The following is a 24,666-nucleotide window of genomic DNA, read 5'->3' on the forward strand; positions in this document are numbered from 1 at the left end:
ATAGCCTGTGAATGAGAATTTACCATCTTCTTAGATAGGCCAGTCCTACTTTTCCTAACGCCTTTCTTTGTGTTTAGTTGGAAATTCCTTTCTTGTAATTTGAATCCATTGGATTGGGTCCTATACTTTGGAGCACTAGAAACAAATTCAATCCATCATTATTTATTTATTTATTTATTTATTTATTTCAAATATTTCTATCCCGCCCTTCTCACCCGGAGGGACTCAGGGCGGCGTACAATTGGCAACAATTCGATGCTGATACATCATTAAAAACAACAACATATAAAAATATATTACAACCAATTAAATACAGTATAACATATAAAACATAAAACATATGCTTAAAATCCGTTCGTCCAATATCCTCCAACTTTATCCATATAACAATCTGGGTTGTCTTTATCATTTATTCGTTAAAAGCCTGGGCACATAGCCATGTTTTTAAGGCTTTTCTAAAACTCAAAAGGGTTGGGGCTTGCCGTATATCTCTGGGGAGGGTGTTCCACAGCCGGGGAGCCACCACCGAGAAGGCCCTGTCCCTCGTTCCCACCAGCCGCGCTTGTGAGGCAGTTCAAAGATTTGAAGATGGTGGTTATATCATACCTCATTCTTCCCTTCTTTAGGCTAAAGATCCCTCAATATTTGTAATAATCTTCTGATTCCCCGAGCTACCAAGCCAGATTTAAATAAATTCTATAATTTCTATACTTTTTTATGTTTTAAATAGAAATTAGATTCCATGAGCTAAAGAAACTTCTCATTGCAAATGAGTGGAGGTCCATAATTTCTGCTGCTCCCCTCCTTAATCTGCAGTCTTTTTTGTGTCCTGGCTCTTTTGATCAGATTTTCAGTGGGATACATGACAATGTGTTCATCAAAACATACTTGCTTTTCATTATGCATATTTATAGGGAACCATTTCCATTCCACAGAACTAACTAATCTTGTTATTTTAGAACAATTTATTCTGTAAATGGTAATCAACAATATCCTTCTTTTCTGTTTGCATAATATTATTGCTTGGATCTATGTGACTATGTGAGCAAAGTCAAGGAGGAATCATCTTTTCTCCAGTGATATTGCTTTCATGTTGCTGTTTTCGATACCATATACCATTCTGTTCTAGAGAGACCCAAATCTCAGAAACATATTTCCAGGATTACAAAGAAAGGAGTCTAGCTCCAATAAAATAAGTTGAAATCCTACCTATTTAAAATTTAATTAGACTGATGGGTGGAAAACTGAATAGATCACTGGCATCCTTTGACTCAGAATGTTTTCAGTGCAGTTCCCCAAAGGTCTTAGCCACTGGCATATTAACTGAAGCTTTGGGGATAATTCCTCCCTTCCCAACAAATTTACATGACCTTTAGGTGCATTTGAAACTGACGAATCTATCATTCAACTGAATTTTGAATTAATATTATGAGTATTGTACGTATTTGTGTGAACCAGATTCATCTCTAATACATTTGAATAGTAGGTTGGCTGTTGCTATCACATTGAGTAGGTTTATGACTAACATCTGAAATTCTTTGAAGTAGGCCTAATATCAGGTAGCTGAAAAGTAGCTTTTATCTCTTTTTGTTAGTTTGTTTATGAATGATTAAAATGCATCTCATCAACTCAGTATCAGCAAAGTTTACCAAAAAGAAAGTTTACTGTGTAATAGTTTGATGATTTTTATCTAGGTCTTAGAATGCATTTAAGACCTTAAATTAAATTGGAAGTAAGGGCTTATATATTAATTTTCCCTATGTGGTGTCCAGAAGAAAATAGAGAGAATCTTTATTATTGCGTATCATAAGTAGTCACTGCAAGATTATAAACTGAAGGCAGTATTATAAGTGTTAAAATTTACATAAATCAATTACTAGCTCTGCTTCTAAAGCTTTCTAAATCCCTACCTAGCTTTAAGTGCACATACACACAAAGAGAAATGAACTTTATGTATAACTAGTGTGGGTCTAATGTACTGTTATACAAAATATGTAACATTTTGGAATATTGAAACTGTGGTTTGGCATTGAAAGAAAAATACCTTATGAAAAAATGGTGGAAAGCTGTCATTTTGGTAGGATTGCTTCAGAATGCTTGACAAATTTCTGTTTGTTTAACCCACTGTTGAGAAGGAAGATTTAAAATTGTTTTCATGCACATCTAAATGTCACCATTCCCACTCAAAAACACATTCATTAAGTGTATTTGCTTTGCTGGCACAGAGGTTGAAAAAACAGTAAATAGGCTGATATTGATTGACATACAGTATAATTCTGGCTTTTATCTTTTTTTTATAAAATTTATAAAGTTTAAATATTATTTGTCTTTTTTATAACTTGCCCTGCAATAATTGATGAAATTTCCCCTGAACATAAAAGAAACTAGGAAAGAACCATGAATAAGGTTTGAGTAAGTAAGATAGTACCACTGGATCTGTTACATATAAGCTATTTCGTAAAATACAAAAACTGTGCATGTATTTAATTTAACAGTTGGGGGCAAAGTTAATACAGAAGAGTCTCGTTTATCCAAAATTCGCTCATCCAACATTCTGGATTATCCAACGCTGTTTGCCTCCCGCTCGGATCCACACCTGTTTCTCTAGGCAGCAAAGACTGAACTTTTTATGGATTTAATTTCCGACAATGTTGTTACTGTACATTCATTTTATGCAATTCTATTTTTATTTTTAATCAATTTGTTAGTAGCCAATGTTTTGGAGTCAATGTTTTCAATACACGGCGATGTTTTGGTGCTAAATTCGTAAATACAGTAAATTACTACATAACGATACCGTGTATTGAACTGCTTTTTCTGTTGATTTGTTGTAAAACATTGATGTTTTGGTGCTTAATTTGTAAAATCATAACTTAATTTGATGTTTAATAGGCTTTTCCTTAATCGCTCCTTATTATCCAACATTTTCGCTTATCCAACGTTCTGCCGGCCTGTTTATGTTGGATAAGTGAGACTCTACTGTATGTCATTTTTGTTTATGTCTGTATGTGATATAAAATTAACAGTCTTCTATTCCCCTTTACCTTTCCTATTTTTTAAACTTTTTCAAAGCCACTCGTTCCTTTGAAGGAATTGGACCAGTTTAACTTCGATATACAAAAATTGCTTGGACCACTGGAGGCTGAAATTCAGCAGGGGGTGAATCTGAAAGAGGAAGACTTCAATAAAGATATGGTAAATTGGTCATGATGGAAGTATGAGTGAACTGGGGTGGAAATGGAATGAATAGAGGAGCAGAAATTAGATCGTCTGTGTTTGCATTTGACTCTTTAGACATTTACATATATAATACCATTAAGCTGTTATAAAACTGTAGTAATACAGTTATTATTTATAGCATTGATATCATAGTGTTGTAGTAATATGTTTCAAAGTTAACTTTTATAAAGTAAATGATACTTTTTTCTTTCTTGGGAAATTATCATAAACAAGCAGAAAGATAGGTTATAATGAAGATTTTGGATCACACTTGGAATTCATTCGGATTTCTAGGTATTAGTGTGTGATTCATTGGTATGCTGTCTAAGGCTGATGCCTCCCAGCAACATCTCAAATGGAGGCATGATGCCTCCCCTTCATATAAATTGCAGGTGTATATTAGGATAGTATGGGCAGTCTCCCCCACCCCTGAAATCCATTTGTCATAGTCCACAAGCCTAACATTGATGTTTGATTTGGCCATGGCAGGAGCCCCCCCCCTCCTGTTGGCCCAAATTTGATAAATACACATTGTTTTCCCCCTACTCTGTAACATTCTCTTTGACACATGCAGATGCATACATATATGCACAGTGGACCCATGCTATCTGTGAGGGTTTGTTTCTTGGAACCTGTGCAGATACAAAAAATCAACAGATAATTATGTCCCATATTGTTAAATGACAACAACGTGAACGTACATACTTCAGGATACTGATATTCACATTACTGCCATTTATTAATGTGGGGCTTGATGATCTGTGGTGTGGTGGAAATAATAAATATAGAGGCCAAGAATCTAGAGAACACATTGCACACAGTTCAAACACTTTAAAAATTACCTTGGTTTTGACCCCAGATGTTTCAGATTTCATTTTTGATATAGGGGAACAGGTCTAATTATATTTGTGTCTAAAACACATTCTTAAATTATGCACTTGTTGTTAATTAATGTGGATTACAGGGAGGGATGGGGAATCAGTATAACAACACAGAGGACAAGTTGATGGGTCCTCTTTGGCATGTTTAAATCCTCTCTGTTTTCTACTTCTAAATAGTCTCATAATTTGAAGGAGTTAGCATTTACTAAAAATCTGACAGCTTGCATCGTTTGTTAAAATAAATATATAGAAAGTGTGTTTCAAAACCGTGGCAAATTTTCAGATTTTTTCCTCCTGTGTTGACCCTTTTTGTTATATAAAATAATTAAAATACCAGTTTAAAACATGGAGTAATCTCTGCTCACACAGATGCATCTCATGTTTGTATGTCTTCTATTCATATGTAGTTTATTGATCATAGCATTTATGCTTTTGGGTTGTGTTGCTCCATGAAATTGCTCTAGTATTTCTTGTCACTTACACTCCTATTTGTTACAATTTTATTGAAATTTCCAATATCTTCCAATTCATCACTACCCACATTTTTGTAATGTTCGTGCTGACAAGGAGCCAGACATTGGGAAATGTTGTTCCAAGAAGTGTCATTCCGTTCTAGTTCCTGTCTTGACACATCACTGCTTTCTGAAGCATAATAACACCTTCTACTTTTCTTACACCAGCCATTCAGTCTCTTTCTCTAGCTGCCAGTGAAGGCTTCAAGTTAATCATTTCAAGATCACCTACTCTGCTACTGCCACTGCTTCTGTCCATTGTAACTTTTGCTATATGAAGGGAGACCTTTGGAGTCTAAACCATTGATTCAGAAGCACATTTACCCTTTAGAGTCAGTTTAGTAATATTGAGGCTAAGATAGATACTCCTTTAAAATACTCAACGGCATGCAAAATTATTTGAAATAATATTCCTCTTTTGTTTGTCCTTGCTTCCTTTCTCCCTGATCTTGATTCTCTATGCAGTATTGAATTTTAGATTATAAGAGATAGCATCCTGCTGGTGACATGTACAAGAGATTCTGCTAAACACAAAAACAGTAATCCATACTGGCGTAACAGTATGTGTCACAGATGAAGAGAACAATTTTGTGGATCTTCATTGTCATGTGAAAAAATGAAACAAGCAAGGATCTGAATTCCCATTTTGAAGTCAATCATATTTCCCCAGTCACTGACTATCTGCTAGGATACATTAGGGTTTACTCTAGCTGTTCTTGAGCAAAAAGAATTGAAATAACAGCTTTATTTATTATCTAATTATAAATAATAGGTAATGGATTATGACTGAGTTAGTAGAAACCGGTGATCCTAACACAATAGAAGAACAATGAACCAGAGCAACTTGTGAAGGATCTAGTCAACAGCAACCTATCACAGGTCTTATTTCCCAAGAAGAGATTTCTAAGGTCAAGAGGAAACTATTAACACAGTACATATAGTTTGTTTTCTTACAGTTTGACCTGCTTATATTGAAATATTGAGAGATAGAAACATTTGGAATTGTGCTGCAATTATCTAGAGATCTGATGGTAGATCTACCTTCTGCCCTCTCCTGTTGCAAAGGGAAAACAAAATCTTTTTAAAATAATAATAATAATAATAATAATAATAATTAAAGGAGAATAAAAAGAACAAAAGCAATTGTCTCTTATTATCTGACAAAAATGTTGATTAAATTCATGCTTGTTCTTTTTGTAAAAATAAAAGAGTGAGGATGATGAGGTTACTGTGAAAGAACTGCTTCACCGAGGAGATGTGCTTCACCGAACAATCACAGATGAAAGGGGAAAAGAAGAAATAAAAACTAAACAACAGCTGTTGCAGACCAAGCATAATGCTCTCAAGGTAGAGGATATAATTTATAAAAACATGGGTCTCAGCCTCCCCCCCCCCCTTGCATGTTACTTATAGATGAGGAGCATTCCAAGAATCCTAAATTGATCCTCTCTTCTGACATTTTAAAAAATATATTGTGAAGGAGAAAGTGGACGAAAGAGCAATTGTAATAGTTGGTTTGTGATTATCACAATGCTTTTATACTGCCCTAAGATCACATTGCTGTGGCTTCAAGTACCTTTCTAGGAACTGGGGTGTAAAAATTAACTATTGTTTTTAAGTAGCAATACATCTATTGCACAGATGTATCAGTAATTAACTTGATGTAGAAAGAAATATGTTATTTTTTAAAAAAAAAATCTTTAGATGAAGTAGCACTATTTCATTTCTTAACAAATATGGATGCATGTATTGGTCTTGTTACTTTCCCCTTTTACACTATGGAGAAGAACAGATAATTTTTTCTTTATTATGTTAGATTGCAGAAACAAAACTTGTTATAAAATATCAGTGAATGAGAAACATATATAACCTGCTGCGTCTTTGTTGGCACAGCAGGTTAAACCACTGAGCTGCTGAACTTGCTGACTGAAAGGTCGGCGATTCGAATCTGGGGAGCGGGGTGAGCTTTGCTGTTAGCCCATCTTCTGCCAACTTAGCAGTTCGAAAACATGAAAATGTGAATAGATCAATAGGTATTGCTCCGGCAAGAAGGTAATAGCACTCCATGTAATCATGCCAGTCAAATGACCTTGGAGATGTCTACAGACACCGGCTCTTCAACTTAGAAATGGAGATGAGCACCATCCCCCAGAGTCAAACACGACTAGACGTAATGTCAGGGAAAACCTTTATCTTTACACACACACACACACACACACACACACACACACACACATATATATATGTATGTATATGTATAATATCAAATTGGCTTTGAGGGTTCCCAAAGCATAACTGAGATTTAAGTCAACTCAAGTAGTCAAATAATGTCTAATAAAAAAAAATGTCTAACAGGGGTCATACCCTGTTTCCCCTAAAATAAGACATCCCCAGAAAATAAGACCTAGTAGAGGTTTTGCTGAATTGCTAAATATAAGGCCTCCCCCGAAAGTAAGACCTAGCAAAGTTTTTGTTTGGAAGCATGCCCAATGAACAGAACATCAGAGCATGCAGGATCGGTAAATTTACGTATCATAGAGTGTTGTACATGGAAATATTGGTAGTAATAAGAAATTCTTGATAGGATTCACAGTTTGTCTGGTTATGCTGGTTTGTGATGACAACAACTGCACAGTATATAATGTTCATTTTTTTGTTCAACAATAAATGTGAATTTTTCTTCATGGAAAAATAAGACATCCCCTGAAAATAAGACCTAGCGCATCTTTGGGAGCAAAAATTAATATAAGACACTGTCCTATTTTCGGGGAAACATGGTAGCTTTAATACACTAACAAAGAACAGAACATTTACCATATTAATTTGGTAGTACGCATCTGACCTTAGTGCAAAGTCATAGATGGTGCCCCAAGAGCCAAAGATAATACCCAAAGCCTTGTTTTTCTAATTATTTTAACCCCTTCTAACTTCACACTCTATAACTTAATATGTTTACACTTAATTTTATTTAATTATGCTGAAATGTAGTTTGCTATTGCTGCTGCTTAGTGCCTACCATATTATTATGAAGTGTTATGAAAATTCTTCTTCTTACTGTTTTTCTATACTGTCCAAATATATTCCACAACTTCTTAGAACACAGAACACTTCCACTCCATAAATTTTATAGTAAATAGCTCAAGAACAGATCAATCATTCCACAAGATACTTTCCTCATATAAAGAATATTTACCACTTTATACATTTTCTGCTTTCTTCATACTCCTAACTTAAACCATATTATACAAACATTTTGAATGTTAAGATATTCAAGAATCTGAATTTATTTAGGCTTTTTAGAATATGAAATAAATCTGATATAGTCAAATTCTTAAATAATTATTAGGGTTTTTTTTTACTCTATTGTGTTTTACCCTTTGCTTCTGAATATTAACACCTGCATATGTACCACCATTTATACCATTACCCCCTTTTTGCAAGTCTAATAATGTCTGCACTGTGAACAGGATCTGAGGTCTCAAAGAAGGAAAAAAGCTTTGGAGATTTCTCATCAGTGGTATCAGTATAAGAGGCAGGCAGATGACCTTATGAAGTGGCTGGATGACATTGAGAAAAAAATAGCAACTCTGCCAGACCCGCAAGATGAACAGAAGCTAAAGGTAATGGCATTTTTTTAAAAAAAAGATGTTGCATTAGTTTTGTAATGTAAATATGCTAATATGTGTGTTTATGTCTCTGTTTGTACAACTATATTGGCACATAGAATAGCAGTTGCTCATTATTTGGTGTGTTTGTTTAAACAATTTAGATAGCACTTGTTTAAATAAATACTTGTTCTTTGTTAATGTTATAGTTAGTATGATACACGACATATAGAAATAAAATATGTTTTCGTGTATATTAAGTATACTGTCTTTAAGAAATATAATCTGTTTTCTGGAAGTAAATTAATTAATTCTGTATCTTTATTCCAGATGAGCAAATGACTTATCGGTATATGGATGAACTCTTTGTCATGTTAGCACATTCATTTTCATCAGAACATACTCATAAATCATTATCAACATTCTAAAGATTTACTTACATGTTGTCAAAGAATTGCCTCGTTTATTTTGTACCGTCTTCTTTTGCTTCATTTTCTGTTGAGTTATCTACATATTTTTTTAAACAGTCTATAGTTGTGCAACTGACAATCACAATGGATGTTTAATATGCAATTCCTGTACATTACAGTGGTCTTTCTAGTTGCCTATCACACTGTTCTAAAGAGAATTAGAAAGTAAATTAGATAGTCAATAAATCCATCATCTTTACAGCATATTCTAGTTACATTTAAAAAATAAATCGGTTAGAAGGCCCTAGAATTACCTATGTTTCTTTTGTCTCCATGTACACATACAAACAAAATAAGCATCTTTTTTGTAACAATAAAATCAAAAGGGGTAAAAGTATTTTGTAAATTCATGGGCATTGATTATCTAGTTAGCTAATTGTCCTGGGCCCTGTATTGATTTTGCTCAATAGGAAATTGATCGAGAATTGGAGAAGAAGAAGGAAGAGCTGAATGCGGTACAGAGGCAAGCTGATCGCTTGTCTAAGAATGGGGCTGCAAAAGCAGTGGAACCAACCCTGATACAGCTCAGCAAGCGCTGGCGAGATATTGAGAGCAAATTTGCTCAGTTTCGAAGACTCAACTATGCAAAAATTGTGAGTTGTTCCTGGCAAACATGTCTGTTTGCAAATACTGCTACTAACAAAACCCTACTAACAATGAAAGATCCCAGTCTAAAACAAAATATCTGGTCAGCAAGGGGGTAACACGTTATTTTACAATGCAGTATAATCCTTGTACTACATGATGTGCTCTGGATGATTCCCATAGATTAAAATACCAGGTGAAAACATTAGAAATATTTCAGCATTGACAAAATCATATCTTGATTTTCTTGTGTCATTTCTTCCATAACATTGCTGATTCAAAACCGCCATACATTTATTATGTTCAATAAACATGTGTGACTGAGAAATATTTATTTTCAACCCACCATCCCATGCAAAATTTAATTAAACTTTATTTCTTTAGAATGTGCAATTGATTAACCCTAAGGAACAGATTGGAGATTTTTCTTCTTCTCTACTATGTAAATGCACCTCTGCTCTACTTAATAAGACATTCCTCAGAAGAATCAATCTCTCTCTCTCTCTCTGAAAACACATGCAGTTCAAACATTCACTTTAAGAACATGTTGTGCCAGAAGCTCCTCACACTGTTTAGGCAGAGGTTTTGTGTTGTCAAATCTGCCTTACATGAAATTGTACTTTCAAATAAAGTATGAAATCTGGTTTGTCGGTGTATGGATTTGGGGCCTGAACAAGACCACCTCATCAAAACAGATTTGAGGGTATACAAAATAAGACAAAGCTAAAATGCAAAAGATGACATATTGGTGTGTCATAGATGCAGCATATATTTTATAGCTAAAGACAGGAGAACAGAACAAAATGAAGGATACATCCTATAATAAACCATTAAGTGTGTATATGTGTGCACCTTTCACCTTGAGAAAAAGTCAAAAGTGTGGTTGAAAGGATTATGGCATATTTTAGAATGGTAAACAAAGCATTTTTCCTCTAGGGAGCAAAATTCAGTTCCTCATTCCTGGAGCAATAAAAATATTATTGCCTCTTCCTATTCAATTTCTCCTGCAAAAGTCATGTTCTCATGTCAAATCTATTGAAATTCCAAACTGAGTTGTTGTGTTCAGTGCAGTTTCTTGCTTGTTCACGTTGTGTTCCTTCAAGTTAATTTGTGCTTATGGTGACCCTAAAGTGACTCTTCTCACAGAGTGTTTTTGGCAAGATTTTTTTCAGAGGGGGTTTGTCTTTGCCTTCCTCTAAGGCTGAAAGAGTGTGACTTCTCCAAGTGAGTTTCCATGGCTGAGCAGAGATTTCAACCCAAGTCTCCAGTGTTGGGTTCAATGTATTTACACCAACTGGGTTTCTTGCCTATACCAAGTGTAACGTCTTTCCATATTTGTTGTACTTGTACAATAGAATTTTGTACAATTTCCCAAGGGTCCTGATAGCAAGGACCCACAAATCTTAAAACTGGGTTATGTCTATATCTTTTAGAAAGATAAAAAAGTGATTTATAATTTGTATAGAATTTGAGTTCTATTTCAATTAATCTCCAAGTCAGTGTTCCATTTGTAAGATTAAAGCAATGCAACACTCATTACAGGAATGTGGTGAGGCTCTACCATGCATAAATGAAGTGATGAAAATTTGTTATGGCTTTATGAAAGGTCCATTTCATAGTTTTATTGAATCAGAAGCTAGTTTATTTACAGGAAAAAAAATCATAACCTTTACATAGAAAATCCCCTGGCAACCAACAAATCAGAGAAAAACAAGAAATCAATAAAAGTAAGTGTAACTATCAATCCTCTGGTGGCCAAGGGGATAAAAGCCTTGTGACTTGAAGGTTGGGTTGCTGACCTGAAAGCTGCCAGGTTTGAATCCCACCCGGGGAGAGTTTGGATGAGCTCCCTGTATCAGCTCCAGCTCCATGCAGGGACATGAGAGAAGACTCCCACAAGGATGGTAAAACATCAAAAACATCCGAGCATCCCCTGGGCAACATCCTTGCAGACGGCCAATTCTCTCACTCCAGAAGCAACTCCAGTTGCTCCTGACACGAAAAAAACTGTCATGAAGTTTATCATCAGAAGATAATCTTCTCAGCCTCTTTCTCTAAATGATACAAGATTTGTATTTTAAGAAGGGGGAGCAGAATTGAGTATCTTAATACCAGGCAAAATTTAACTCACTTTTTCTATTCAGACTGTGTACTCCCTTCCAAAAAGCTCAAAGAGGTACAGAAGATAATAAAGCATAACCAAATACTTGCACTCCCAAACACATGGACTTGCTGTATAACCATTATAGCAGCCACCATTGATGTGATGCTGGTGTACCAGAACTTCAAAAGAAAAATCCTCATACAAATAAACAACTATTTCCCCCTACTTCAATCAGAAGGAAGATAACAAAACTAGATTTTGAATTAGGCATATCTTTGCTTAGGTTACACTCATCTAAAGTGGAAAGCTGATAGCACAGATATCTTCAAAACAACACAAATTTAGATATCATTGCTTAAGTGCAATGATGTCTTGAAACACCGTACCTCTTCTCAAAATTGAATACAAGCATGGATGGAACACTGAATTGGGTGTTGGGGACTGGTCGTAATTAAAAGACTTGTGTTAATTTCTGCACTTTCATTTTTATATAACTTTTTGTTAGCACCTTCATAAGGTGGAAGGAAACTTGCTGTTATTACCATATACAGTGCTACCTTAAGAGTTTAATTTGTTCTGTGACTGAGCTCTTAACTCGAAAATATTCTTATCTCAAATTTTCCCACTGAAATGCTATTACTCCTTTCCGGCCCCCCAACCCCCCTGTCTTTTTGTTGCATGTTTTTACATAAGAAAAGTACAAATAATGTATAAATGCACATTCACATTCAACAATAAAAAGATGAACTTTAAAATGGTGGCAGCACAAAGTTGTGGCAAAGAAGCACAAAGCACAAAGTGAAGAAGCAGAAGCATCATTTTCTTTATACTGTGCTCATTCAGCCTCCCTCCCTCCCTCCCTCCCCCCCCTTTCTTCATGAAGCCAAACTTACCAGGAATAAAAACCACACAAAATCAACTAACCAGAGTTTCTCAAAGCAGACAAGAGTAAAGCAGACAGCAATTTCCCAAAGCGGATAAGAGCACAAGGCATGAGGCATGGAGGCTGCTTCTCTGAAGCAGTAAAGTCTTGTACTCTCACACTAGCGTTCACTCTGGCCCTAACGCTTCCTCTGCTGCTAGCTCTTAGCTCAAATGCTGCTCTTATGTCAAAGTGAAATCCGGGCCAAGCAACAGCTCTTAAATCAACATGCTCTTAAGTCTGGATGCTCTTAAGTAGAGGTTTCACTGTGTATGCTTTGCATAGAGCTTACACAGTCCTGTACTAATTCAACAATAGCTTTACAAACTATTGTATTATTCTTAAGGTACTGAGATTATTACTCAAGTGCTGCAGGGAAATCTCTAGATATTGATGACTTTAATAATTAGCATTTTTTAGATACATAGGAAAAAGAAAACCCATTTGAAACTTGATGTTAAAAGTAGACATTTTGTATTGTAATTATTATTTAAAATGTATACAAATGGAAATGTGGAAAAATAGTATTCTTAAAGTAAGCTAATGGGCTTTGGGTTTTACCTACTCCCATTCAAATTTTTCACAGTAGAATTAATTAGGCTTTATGTTTGTCCTGCCTTTGAATATACAGTTCAAGAAACCTTATGAGCATATGTTCTGAAAAGTATCATGCAGTAACACTGCATACATTTTACTTAATTGTTACTTAATTTAAATTATAGGCAGGAAGAGGGTGGAGTCTTCTAACCAAGCATTGTTTGCTTTTAGCACTGAGATGTTACTATTGGTGAAATTGTAGCTGAAAAACAAATTCAGCTATTTGTTTAATAGCTGAAATATAACATGTATATTTACATATTGATGTAGCAAATAACCGAATCTTCACATTGACTTTCCATAAACACAGGTGTGCAGTGAATATAAGGAAATTGAGCATCCAAACAGGTGTCTTGAGTGATGAAGTCATCTCTGCTGGAAATCATGCCACACATTTTGTCTATCCTCTTTCAAATGTGATATATTATTAAGCCACAGGAAAGAAACTGATGAATTCTGTTACCTTTCAGCCATTCCATTTAGATACAAATGCTTTGCATTGCTCTGCCAAATGAAGGATTTTAATTGCTTGATCTGGAGTGTGTATGAACATGCAAAGTGGTGTTCTATGCCAGTGAGACTTATAGCAATAAACAGAATTTAAGTTTGTAACTTTTGAACATCTAACAACAACAAAGCTTTTTAAAGCTGTATTAAGATTTCTCCCCTAAAAATGTATCTATTAATTCAGCTCAAGGTCACAAAGATTATTTTCCTACTCTGTATTATTTTCATTTTCATGATTGAATACGTTATTTGGGCAATGTTCCATGCAATTTTCACATTTTATTCAATATAATATAGCCTTCAAAATCGCTTTTAACTGACTGCAGTGCAGTTTGCTTAACAAAGATGTGTTGGTGAATAGAAAAGATGAACAATTAACAGAATGGGCTTCCCACAGAGCTGTAAAAAAGAAATGTCACATATTGTTTGGGTCTTTGTTAGAGTTAGTGACTTCAAACCAAAGAGGGAAAGACATATACACACTGTCTTTGAATAAACTGTGTTAAAAAAGTGAAAAAAGTTTTTGCAACTTTTAAGCAGCAAAAAACCCCTACTGCCTACAGCAGTCTGTTCAGCACCTTCCAAGTTGCCCAGTCTTCTGTGTGCCCAGGGGGGAGTCTCTCATCCAGCGTCAGCCACTGATTAAGTTTCCAAGGTTTTTTTGGGGGGGTTTGCTGGGGTGGGAAGTATCAATATTTTTGTTTACATGTCCAATACTTGCTATTCACAGTGTATGCAGATCCCTTTAAATTGTATGAATACCAGAATTTGTGCTCAGAGCTGGTGGAAGGATGATATACTCACAAATAAGTGAGCGTAGGATGATGCTCCTCCACTTTACTTAGGCTAGCTCTTGTTTCACCCGTAGCTGCTGCAGCTGCTGCTACCATGCCTTCCTTGTTCAAGTCACAGGATGGTAATAGTGAGCCACAAAGGGCTGGTGTTGGTGACCTTTGTAGCAGTAGCAGGTCCAGAACAGCCCTAAAGGCTTTCCAGCTGTCTGGGAAGTAAAGGGGCACACCACCATTACCAGAGCCAGAAAAAGAGCCAACCTAAGCATTTGTGGTGTGGTGAGCAATACAATTTGAGTGTAATATATTAGGACTAAAAGGGCGAATTTGGGACAGGTCCCGGGCAGGATAATCTGAGTTACAGCTGGGTTTGGGGTCTTTTTTTTGTTTTGGGGGGTTTTGTGTGTGTGATGTAGACAGGCACAATGCTTATCTTAGAACAAACTACTGATTTTTTTTCTTTGTTAAAGTCATTGTACTTGGTTTCTAAGTATTCATGGTACAGTGCCTTTGGCTCTATATTATGTTACATTTCACAATGTATTTTGCTTTATTTCAAAGAAAGGAAAGTGAATGTATGAAAGAAACTATAGACAGTCCCCAAGTTACAAACATCCAACTTACAAATGACTCATAGTTAAGAACAGGGTTTAGAATTTCCCCCAGGAAGGGAAATTCACTCCTGAAAGCGTTATCATGGGGGGGGGGGGGTGTCTCCACTGAAGCTTTATCCTTGTTTCCACAACAAGCCATTTTTTTCCCCAAAATCTAATTCTTGCAGAGACAGAAAGTGAGCTGAAATCTTCTGAACAGAGTCACAGACAGTGGAACAAGCACCAGAGAGTGTTAACCCTTTCCTATGCAATCCAAAGTATGTGTGTGCATGTGTGTATATACCTGGAGTTACACTCAAAAAATGTACCTGTTCCGACTTGCAAACAAATTTAACTTAAAAACAAACCCACAGAACATATCTTGTTTGTAATTTGGCGACCACCTGTACTCTTATTTTCTTATTCTCTTTGATGGAAATTAAAGCAAATATATTGCTTCAACTAAAATTATAAACAGTTACCATCAGACCAATGCCTTAAATAGTTTATTAGAATGTGGCAGGAGTATCATAATCTGCTATGTGGTAGTCTAGAGCTGCAGTCAAAATTGCCTTTCCCAGTGGAGAACGGCTACTGAAGGTCACAGCATTTAGGCAATGGCTGATGGAGAGAAAATGTGAAACAAGCACAACACAATGTCCTTTTATCTTCATTGAAATACATAAATATATAAAATGAAGATATAGATAATTGATGTATGGTGTGCTTTGCTACTGCTAAAAAGTGACCTCTCATTTTCTTACAACCAAATAAATGTTTCTGCTGTTAGGCATCAGGTGTTTAGAGTTTTATATAACTATTCCCAATTGTAAAAAACAAAAAACAAAAAAACCTCTCTGCCTTAAATATTTTCTCATTCCTTGAGCTTTTGTGGGGGGAAAGTTGGGTGAAAGTATACTCCTACCTCCCATAATTATGTGGGACAAAGGTACACTGTTATTTCACCACAGTCATCTCTGCATATTTGGGACAAGGTGGGATGTCTCTTATCATTCTATAGTCTGTTCTATTTAGACTCTTTTTTCATTTAGACATGAATATCATGAGCTATGAACTATGAGCCAACCATAGCTCACTGGAGTACAGCATATCTAAATATTCCAAAACATTAAAAACCAAAAACTTGAAACACAACCAGTTAAAAAAAAGGACAACAAGCAGTAATGAAACATGGATTTAACAGTTGCATAACACAAATGTACCTCATTTGTACCAGTGAAATGGACTTTCAAAATATGGGCATCATCACAGGACTGTTATCAGATAGATGCCAGAGAATACACCCAGCAAAACCACTTCTTATTGTTTTAGAAATTGTGTGTATTGAGAAGACAGTCTACCATGTAATCTTGCCCCAGGATTTCAAGGCTAAAGCCTATTTTGTGAAACTGGCCCAGTAATTAGTTAACCAGTGCTTCAACATCACTATGGTTGCTTCAAAAGTCTCATTCAACATGAAGGAAAATTTCATACAAATGACATGTGTCCTGTCCTCCCCCACCCCGCATCTCTGTGCATTACAGCAAAATAAGCATGGGATTATGAATACATGGATTATCATGGGCAGACAATTCTTGCCTAGAGTGAATTTGGTATACTAGCCAAAGTTGCTTAAAGGTGCTACACATCACTGAGGCTCCTTTTACATTGCCATATAAACCAGATTATCAAATCCACATTATCTGTTTTGAACTGGCTTATATGAGTCTACACCATCAAATAATCTATTTCAGAGCAGATAATCTGGATTTTATATGGCAGTGTAGAAGGGTCCTTAGGCGTCTAATGACAATGAATCCAGGAGCTTCCCCAAACTACATAAACATTTTTTTTTTCTGAGGAGGATTCATGTAGCGCAGAAGAAATGCTCCATAATTTTAGTTTTATGCAAATCTTATTTTTTTCAGATACCCAAATATTGTTATTCTTTAGGAATTCATTTTGATGGTGTCGCCTTTCTCATTATCTGATGTAACTACCCGTATTCAATATACAGATGCTAAGCATCTTGCAAACTAAGCCAAAGTTTAGAGTTCAGATAATTGGGTGGCATACATACTTTTAACATTTTTAATGTATACAATTTTATTTGGTTATGCAGATAAATTATAGCAATTACAATTACATTTGTGCATAGATTCGTACATTCCTATAGTCCATCATATACATTTCTGTTCATTTCATATTTGTAACATTACAATATATTTCTAATCATTACATTACAATATGGGCCCTTCCAGACAGGCCCTATATCCAGAGGCGGTTCAACCACCAGGCAAATTAGGCAGTTGCCTGTGGCACCATCTTGTTGGGGGCGCCATCGAGGTAACTCCTGTCTCCTGCGGCCTCCCTCCGCAAGGTATTGAACTGCTTTTTCTGTTGATTTGTTGTAAAACATGTTTTAGTGCTTAATTTGTAAAATCTTAATGTAATTTGATGTTTAATAGGCTTTTCCTTAATCTCTCCTTATTATCATACATTTCCGCTTATCGAACGCTTTTATTTTTCAGTGATTAGTTTTGGGGGAGGGGCAAAATTCTCTTCGCCTACACTTGAAAAATACCTAGGGCCGGCTCTGCAGTATATCCCAGGATCTGATCCCAGGTTTTCTGATTATCCCAGATTATCTGGCAGTGTGGACACTTATCATCCAGTTTAAAGCAGAAAACCTGAGATCAGATCCTGAGATATAGGACCTGTCTGGAAAGGCCCTAAATTTCTAAACAGGAAGATTGGCTCCACAGAATCCAGTGATAAAAACATTCTTCCATTTGCCATTGCATCTATCCCAGATTTAAAATTATGATTGTCATTTTGCTTAAAGAGAATTATACAAAACTAGCAAACATTTGGTGAAATAAATTAATATGATCTTAAAGCAGTTTTATCTGAAATAATGGAAGTAAAGATAGACTCACTTCTATTCTCAAATTTCTATGTTTATATTTATGTTTTTTGTGATGAATGCCATACTGGAATTAATTAATTAAAGACCTACAAGTAAAAGTATTCAATGCTCATTATCAAATCTAAGGCCTTGATGAGCAATTAGAAGAGGGAGGGGGAATCCTGCCCTTATTGTGATGTTATTAAGATGACATGTGAAAACCACCATCTGTTTTGTCTATATCATTAATCTCACAAAGTTGTTCCAGAAATGAGTTTACTTCAATAAGAATAATATACTATGGAAATCCAAGCCTGCAGCCAGTACAATTTTACAGTTGACAAGAAACTTGTTCAAAGAAAAAAAATCTGTTATCGAAGCATCTCATTTCAAAGAGAAGATCTGATATTACCTGGAATTGTAAATTACTTAACATTAATTCAGATCTTTTTTCCCATCTCCTTTTTGATTATTTGCTGCCTTTCATTCTGCATAGATAAGGGTGTTTCTGATGCTTGCAGCCTCTAACATGTTGGCATTCTACTCCCAAATTTAGCTAATCTGACTTACTCATTAGCCATGATGTATGGCATTCCAGTATATTATAAAGGGAAGTTCCTTGCCTTTTTGATATTTTGTTATGTTTCAAAATAATACTTTATTTTTCCAGCATCATTTTAATTTCACAAAATCTGCAAATATCTTAATATTTTTAATGTTTATGTATTTTAATGTTACTATAATTGCATTTAAAGTATAGCATTGCCAATTCAATTCTAACAATCTCTATTTTTTTATAAAATTAAAATATGCAATGTAGATTAAGTTCCAAAAAGTGTAGTCCTCACTTTCAGCAAATTAAAAACCTCTATGTTGATTTCAGCGGAACATGGTTAGTGAATAACTGTGAATCAGGGCCAGTGTTTTCTTTTAAGCATTGGTAAAACATTAATTCAAATGTTAGACCCAGCTAGAGCGGACTGATTGAATCAATGCAAGTCTTGATTTGCCAAGTTTCCATATATTAAATGAATCTACATTAGGCAACTAACAGTGTGATTAGGCCTAAGTGTATCACTAAAATGTTTTGCCCCTATTCACAATTCATTGGGTGTATTCCTGTGAAACAGCCAATAGGACTTCAAGCATTCCAGTAAAGCCACTGATAAAGGACCAAAAAGGATTCTCAATGGATTTTGGCTGTGGCATAGATTGGATCAGGTTTGGACATACTACTTGGATGCAAGAATACAGAGTTTCTATATTTCTCAAGACAGCTTACCTGCATTTTCTTCAAGAGAAAGCTGTATTTATATAGCTTGGTACTACCACATTGTGAAATATTGAACAACATTTGTTTAAAAGAGAGAAGACTCAAAATTCCAGTTCTTAAACCATTGAGCGTTTATTATAAAGTATCTGTCAAGAGTCAGACGCCAATTAGCGAACAAAAATAGAGTTTATTCAGCAGATAAGCCAAAAAGTAATGTTAACACAGAAAAAACCTTGAAACACTTCACTATCAGTGCTTCAAGAGCAGTTCAAACAAAAATATAATTCAGCAACACAAGCAGGTAAAAACAAAGCTAAACAAACTTAGTGCAAACTGCACTTTCTGAGTCCAAGCCCTGCCAGCCGGCTCTGTAGTTTTCAAAGGAACAGTTCCCAAAAGAAAACACCAAATTGGTCAGGAAACAAATAAACAAACTAAGAATGCAGTAGACTGCTTCCACAATGTGGATAAAGCCGAAGGCTCCAAAAGGATGGTGAAAAGACGTCGTCCGGGATTCCAAGGTCAGGTCAGGAGATAACAGCGGTGTCCAAAGAGCAAGCCAGGAGTCAAAAGCCGATAGTAGTCATCAATCACAGGGCGAAGGCAGTAGCAAGGTCAAATTCCGATCCAAGGTCTGAAGAGGGTGCAGTCATCCAAAACAGGTCCACAATAAGACACAGCGAGAGCCAAGCTAGGTGATAACAGCAGATTCAAATCATAGTCCAAGTCCAGTCTTCATGGAAACACAGAGATCCCAATGGCGCCTCAGCAACACCTTGCCACACGCAAAGTGCAGTGGCCAAACATTCCCATTTTATTCCCCTTCCTCCTGGGTGACCAAACACTCACACCCAAACACCAGGTGTCCCAAATCTACTCAGAGTCTGAGCTCCACACAGCTAGAGCTCGTGGATCTGGAGTACCTAGCAATTTGTCGGAGTCCCAATCATCCTGCCCACACTTAGCCCCATGAACACTTAAAGAACCATCCTCCCTTCTCCAAGCATCCCAATTGGGATCAGCTCCTGCAGAAACCCCAGGTTCAGAAGTATCCATAGACCCCAAATCCCCAGACATCTCCGGTGGCTGTGCCCATTCAGTGCCCGCTTCCCCAGCCACCACCTGTTCCTCAGCATCCATCTCCCCATCTGAATCTTCCTCAGAAGATCCCCCATATAGCTCTCTAAGTCGCTTCCTGCGCAACTCCTCCAGTGAACCCTCATCACGAGGGTTTTTTCTTCCTCTTCGAATTCCATCCCCATCAACCATAATCCCCGAAGGCGCAGTCACAACAGTATCCTAATCATTGATTAAGATTGTTTTTATATCTTATGTTTTATAATTTTAAGTTAATTTAAACTTCAGTTTTATTACTCTGTTTTTAACTATGATGTATGTGATTTTTAAATTGTATATTTGATGATGTTTATGATGTTGATTGGGCTTGTCCTTGTGTGAGCTGCTCCGAGTCCCTTCGGGGAGAGGGATGCGGCATACAAAAAAAAAGTTATCATCATAATCTAAGGCTTGCCCTGCTGTTTGCCCTTCTTTTCAAAGACATTAGAGACACAAGTGCCAACCACTAATGAGATGGGAGTTCTAGGACAGGCCTTTGGAAGCCACCCTACATGTATATGGGCAATGGATATGGTGACAAAAGTGAAAGTACTTTTAAGGGTCCTTTCACACAGCCTTATAACGCAAAATATCAAAGTAGAGAATCCCACAATATCTTCTTTGAACTGGGTTATCTGAGTCCACGTTGTGGAGTATTCAAGTAGAGATACTACTAGTTGTGTTAGAAGAGGCAGGAAGACGACTCGTGAGCAAGACTCTGATGAAGAGCAACAGAGGAAAAGAATCCGGGAAATACTTATGGAACCCACTGATGATGATACCTTTGAGGGTTTTGAAGAGGATTGTGGGGCTGGAAGTCAGGAGGATGGGATGTCAGACTCTGGGAGTGAGGAGATGGATTGGACTAAGGTTCAGGAGATCCGGAAGATTCTTGAGGAACCACAAGCAGTGGTACATTTGAGGGATGACACAGAGAGGATACAGATGGGTCCTGGGGAGTAATGGGTTTGGATAGGTGGTCTGGCTGGAGAGATCATAGAAGGGCTGCAGCTGAAGGTGGGGCATTGGGCGATTCCAGCTCTGATGAAGATTTGCAGCAACCAGCTGTGGATGGGGCGTTGGCTGGCTCAAGTTCAGAGGAGGACTTGTAGATAAAAGTAAGTTTGTTGCTAATGTAACTTTGCAATTGGCAAGGTGTTTTGTTGGGCACTTTTCGGGATCTCTGTTTCAGAAGATGTGTTTGGAAGACTGCTTTGGGATCTGCCGGCTTGCCTCAGTCGCTTTGGCTCTCTGTGTTTACCTTGGACTGGAATTCGGTGACTCTTACTTCTACCTGACGATTTGGACTGGAATTCGGTGACTCTGGCTTCTCCCTGAGGACTTGGACTGGAACTCGATGCCTGTGACTCTCCCTAATGACGCGGACCGGATGTGGTGGCTGTGACTACTTCTTTACAACGCGGTTTAGCTTTAACTATGTTTTGGGGCATTGTGTGGCTGTTGGTAACTGTGGGTAACTGCTGGTAGCTTTCCCGTGTTTGTTTAGCTCCTACCAGCAGGTGGAGTGAGTTTCCATCTTTTTCAACTAAGTTTTAATCTGGATTATCTCCCAGGATAATCCAGATTATATCCTGAGTTCTTTTTGGACATTATCATCTCACACTGAAGAGAAAGTGTTTTTGAGCCTCTTTTGATTGTTTCTTAGGCTCCTTTGTGTTGTTTTTGCAATAAACTGAGTTGTTTATATTGGCTGGCGTCTGACTCTTAACAGCCCATACTGCCCTATATTCCAGTTCAAAGAAGAAAATGTGGGATTTTATACAGCTGTTTGGAAGGGGCCTCAGATATACACAAGATAACTGTTCCTGCTTTGTATGATAACCATTTCGCATCTGGCTATAGGCACATAGGATGACTTCTCCAGTTCTGCTCACTTCCTATGAGTCATGGAATGACTAAGCAGTGGGGGCTTCAGAGGTTGTAGAATAAATATAGTATATGATAAGTAAGTATAAATGTATGACTCCACCTAGTATAGATTTCCATGCAAAATATAGAATGGCAGTCTGTATATGGCCCCATCTACACTGTCATATAATGTAGTTTCATAATGAAGTTTAACTACATTGAACTGCATTATATGGCAATGTAGACGCATATAATGCAGTCCAATGCCATGAAACTGCATTACACTGCAGTGTAGATGGGATCTATGTCACCAGATTTTGTTTCAGATTTTAGAGCAAATACATTTGTGTCACAATTGTTCCTTGGTACAAAAAGCTGGACAATTATTTGCTAAATGCTAATAAAATTTGTTGCTGTAAGAGTAGATTTTCTGAATTATACTCCTTGAATTAATTAAATTATCATTTTCAATGTATATAAAATACAGACAACTAGCAGTTAAACAGCTAAGTCCCCCCGCGAGATGGGGCAAAATATAAATAAAGATTATTATTATTATTATTATTATCATTATCATCATCATTATCATCATTAATGGGATTGGTTTGTATGGTTGCCATTTTTGTATAATTGCTGATGAAAAATAAACTTTGCAAGCTCTTCCATTCAGTCTCAAATATCCACAGCTTGGTGTTTGTCTACGTAAATGCATCCCCATCCTGTCAAACTTTGAATTATGTATTGCATGAACAAACCTTTAATGTGTGGTTAATATGTAAACATAAAGTTCAGTCAATTTGTTAAAGTCAAGGAAATATCACAATGATATTTGGTAAACACACAAACAATTCACAAGCGACAAACCAAAGTTGAATTTTGGCACATATTGTCAAGGCCCTGATATCGGAAAATATGCAGACATCCTGAGGGCATCTCTATGTTACTTTTCAAAAAAAAAATCCCTGAATGTATTGATTTCTCCTCTAATTTATTTGTGTCTAGGCATAAATGAATATTCTGCTAGGAAAAATCCACAGAATATTCAAAAACAGTTTAGTATTGTCTTGAATGTATCATAGTTCTGTTTAGCCATTATAATGCCCAAACTTTAATCCAAACTTAGGATATTTATGCAAAAGAAAATAAATGCTGCTACAGAGAGTTCTACCAGTCATATATTCAAATGAATTGGTAGACAAATTGCACTTTTAATATGAAATTTGAAGAAGGGGTCTGTTCAAAGAGCATGTATTTTTAATCAAGAATTGTTTGCTTTTTATAAACTAAAGAAGACCTTTTTTGTATATCTGTACTAGCAAACTGTTTTTGAAGAGACAACCGTTGTGATGACTGAAGGTATGACTATGGAAACCTCTTATGTGCCTTCTGCATACCTGGCAGAGATTCTTCGGCTTCTACAAGCTTTGTCTGAAGTAGAAGACTTCCTTAATGCTCCCAGTCTGCAAGAACGGGACTGTGAGGATCTTGTCAGACAAGAAGAGTGCCTCAAGGTAAAAATCCAACTGCTTTAATAATTTGAATGTAATGCTTTATAGTACATGCAACCACCTTGGTAAGCTTAGAGCCAAGCCAGATTGTTATAGATGGATAGTTTCAGTGCAAAAATGGCAATTTAGGAGCAAATGAACAAAGTATTCATTGAAATGGTAATCCCTTTTGCATCATTTCATTCATCATCAGTGTGTTCTCCCTGCAGCAGTCACCAATGCACAATCTCTTTCAAGATGACATTATGATAAAATGCTGGCTTCCCCCTCTCCCTTTGAATGAAGGAACATTTTAAGTCTTGTCCATACTGAAAGATTTGATACGTTAACCAAAATTGAGACTTTTTTTGCTAGAGTTAGCAGTCCTGGATAGATTTCATTGGGGAACTGATGTGTTATCTGGGAATACTCGCACTTGCAAACCAGCATACCTGACGGGTACTAAATTGGGAAAACTGTAAATCATTATGTGCTTGCTCAAAATACAGAGGAAACAAAATTGAATTAACATTCTTTTTTATTATTTAAAAGTACCTTGAGCATTTTGACATTTTTAACAATAGCCTCTAGCAATGAATTAAAACTACTAGAAACACAAAAGGAATTCTAAACCACTGTTTGTGGTAACAACAATGCTTTGCAAAGTTGCTTTTTTAGATTCAAGAACCTCTCAGAGTTTAAAAAAACCCTAAATCCTGAATTTCCTAGATACAGTAGTCATTATGATTTAACATAAAAAAGGTCTTACAGTTTTCTAATTACTGTGCAGACTAAAAAGATATCAGTCCTAATCTACAGATGCCCTGTCTTTATGCACAATATGAAAGGAATGGGATATTGTTGAATCAGTATGGCCAGAAGATGGGATGTTCCTATCATGACCAAGGTGCTGTACCTTGATGGGTATTGGTTTCCTGGTCAGTAGAAATTATGTAGTTCCTTTGCCTCTGCAGGTGTTATGATTGAGCCTCATGGCTCTGTTACTGACAGACGTGGGCGTAAGACTCCTCGAGAGTCAGATACTCTCGAGGAGCGAGAGAGAAAAAGACTGCGAGACATATTTGCAGCACCATCTGACGAAGAATCTTTCGAAGGGTTTACGGAGAGAATGGAGGAGGGGCTGGTTAGCTCAGAGGAGGATGAGATGGATTGGACTCGGGTGAGGGAGGAATTGGGTGCCACTGGTCATGATGGGACAGAAGATGA

The 24,666-nt window shown here is 36.5% G+C and overlaps 1 protein-coding gene across 14 annotated transcripts in view; it reads left to right on the forward strand.

Moving 5' to 3' along the window:
• Positions 1-24,666, forward strand: part of dmd (dystrophin) — a 1,684,732-nt gene that overhangs the window by 806,395 nt on the left and 853,671 nt on the right. For 13 of the 14 annotated variants that reach the window (XR_010004953.1, XM_008107345.3, XM_016992722.2 and 10 more), the window contains 5 exons: positions 3,073-3,195; positions 5,822-5,959; positions 8,080-8,232; positions 9,098-9,280; positions 23,269-23,463. Coding sequence is in view for 13 of the 14 variants with exons in the window: in XM_008107345.3 (XP_008105552.2) it covers positions 3,073-3,195; positions 5,822-5,959; positions 8,080-8,232; positions 9,098-9,280; positions 23,269-23,463 (792 nt within the window). In the remaining variant the exon portion in view is untranslated. The remainder of the gene's footprint in view (positions 1-3,072; positions 3,196-5,821; positions 5,960-8,079; positions 8,233-9,097; positions 9,281-23,268; positions 23,464-24,666) is intronic. The other variant, XM_062977166.1, reaches the window with a different exon arrangement.

Source organism: Anolis carolinensis, chromosome 3 (assembly GCF_035594765.1).
Source record: "Anolis carolinensis isolate JA03-04 chromosome 3, rAnoCar3.1.pri, whole genome shotgun sequence".
In the NCBI taxonomy this organism is placed as follows: Eukaryota; Metazoa; Chordata; class Lepidosauria; order Squamata; family Dactyloidae; genus Anolis; species Anolis carolinensis.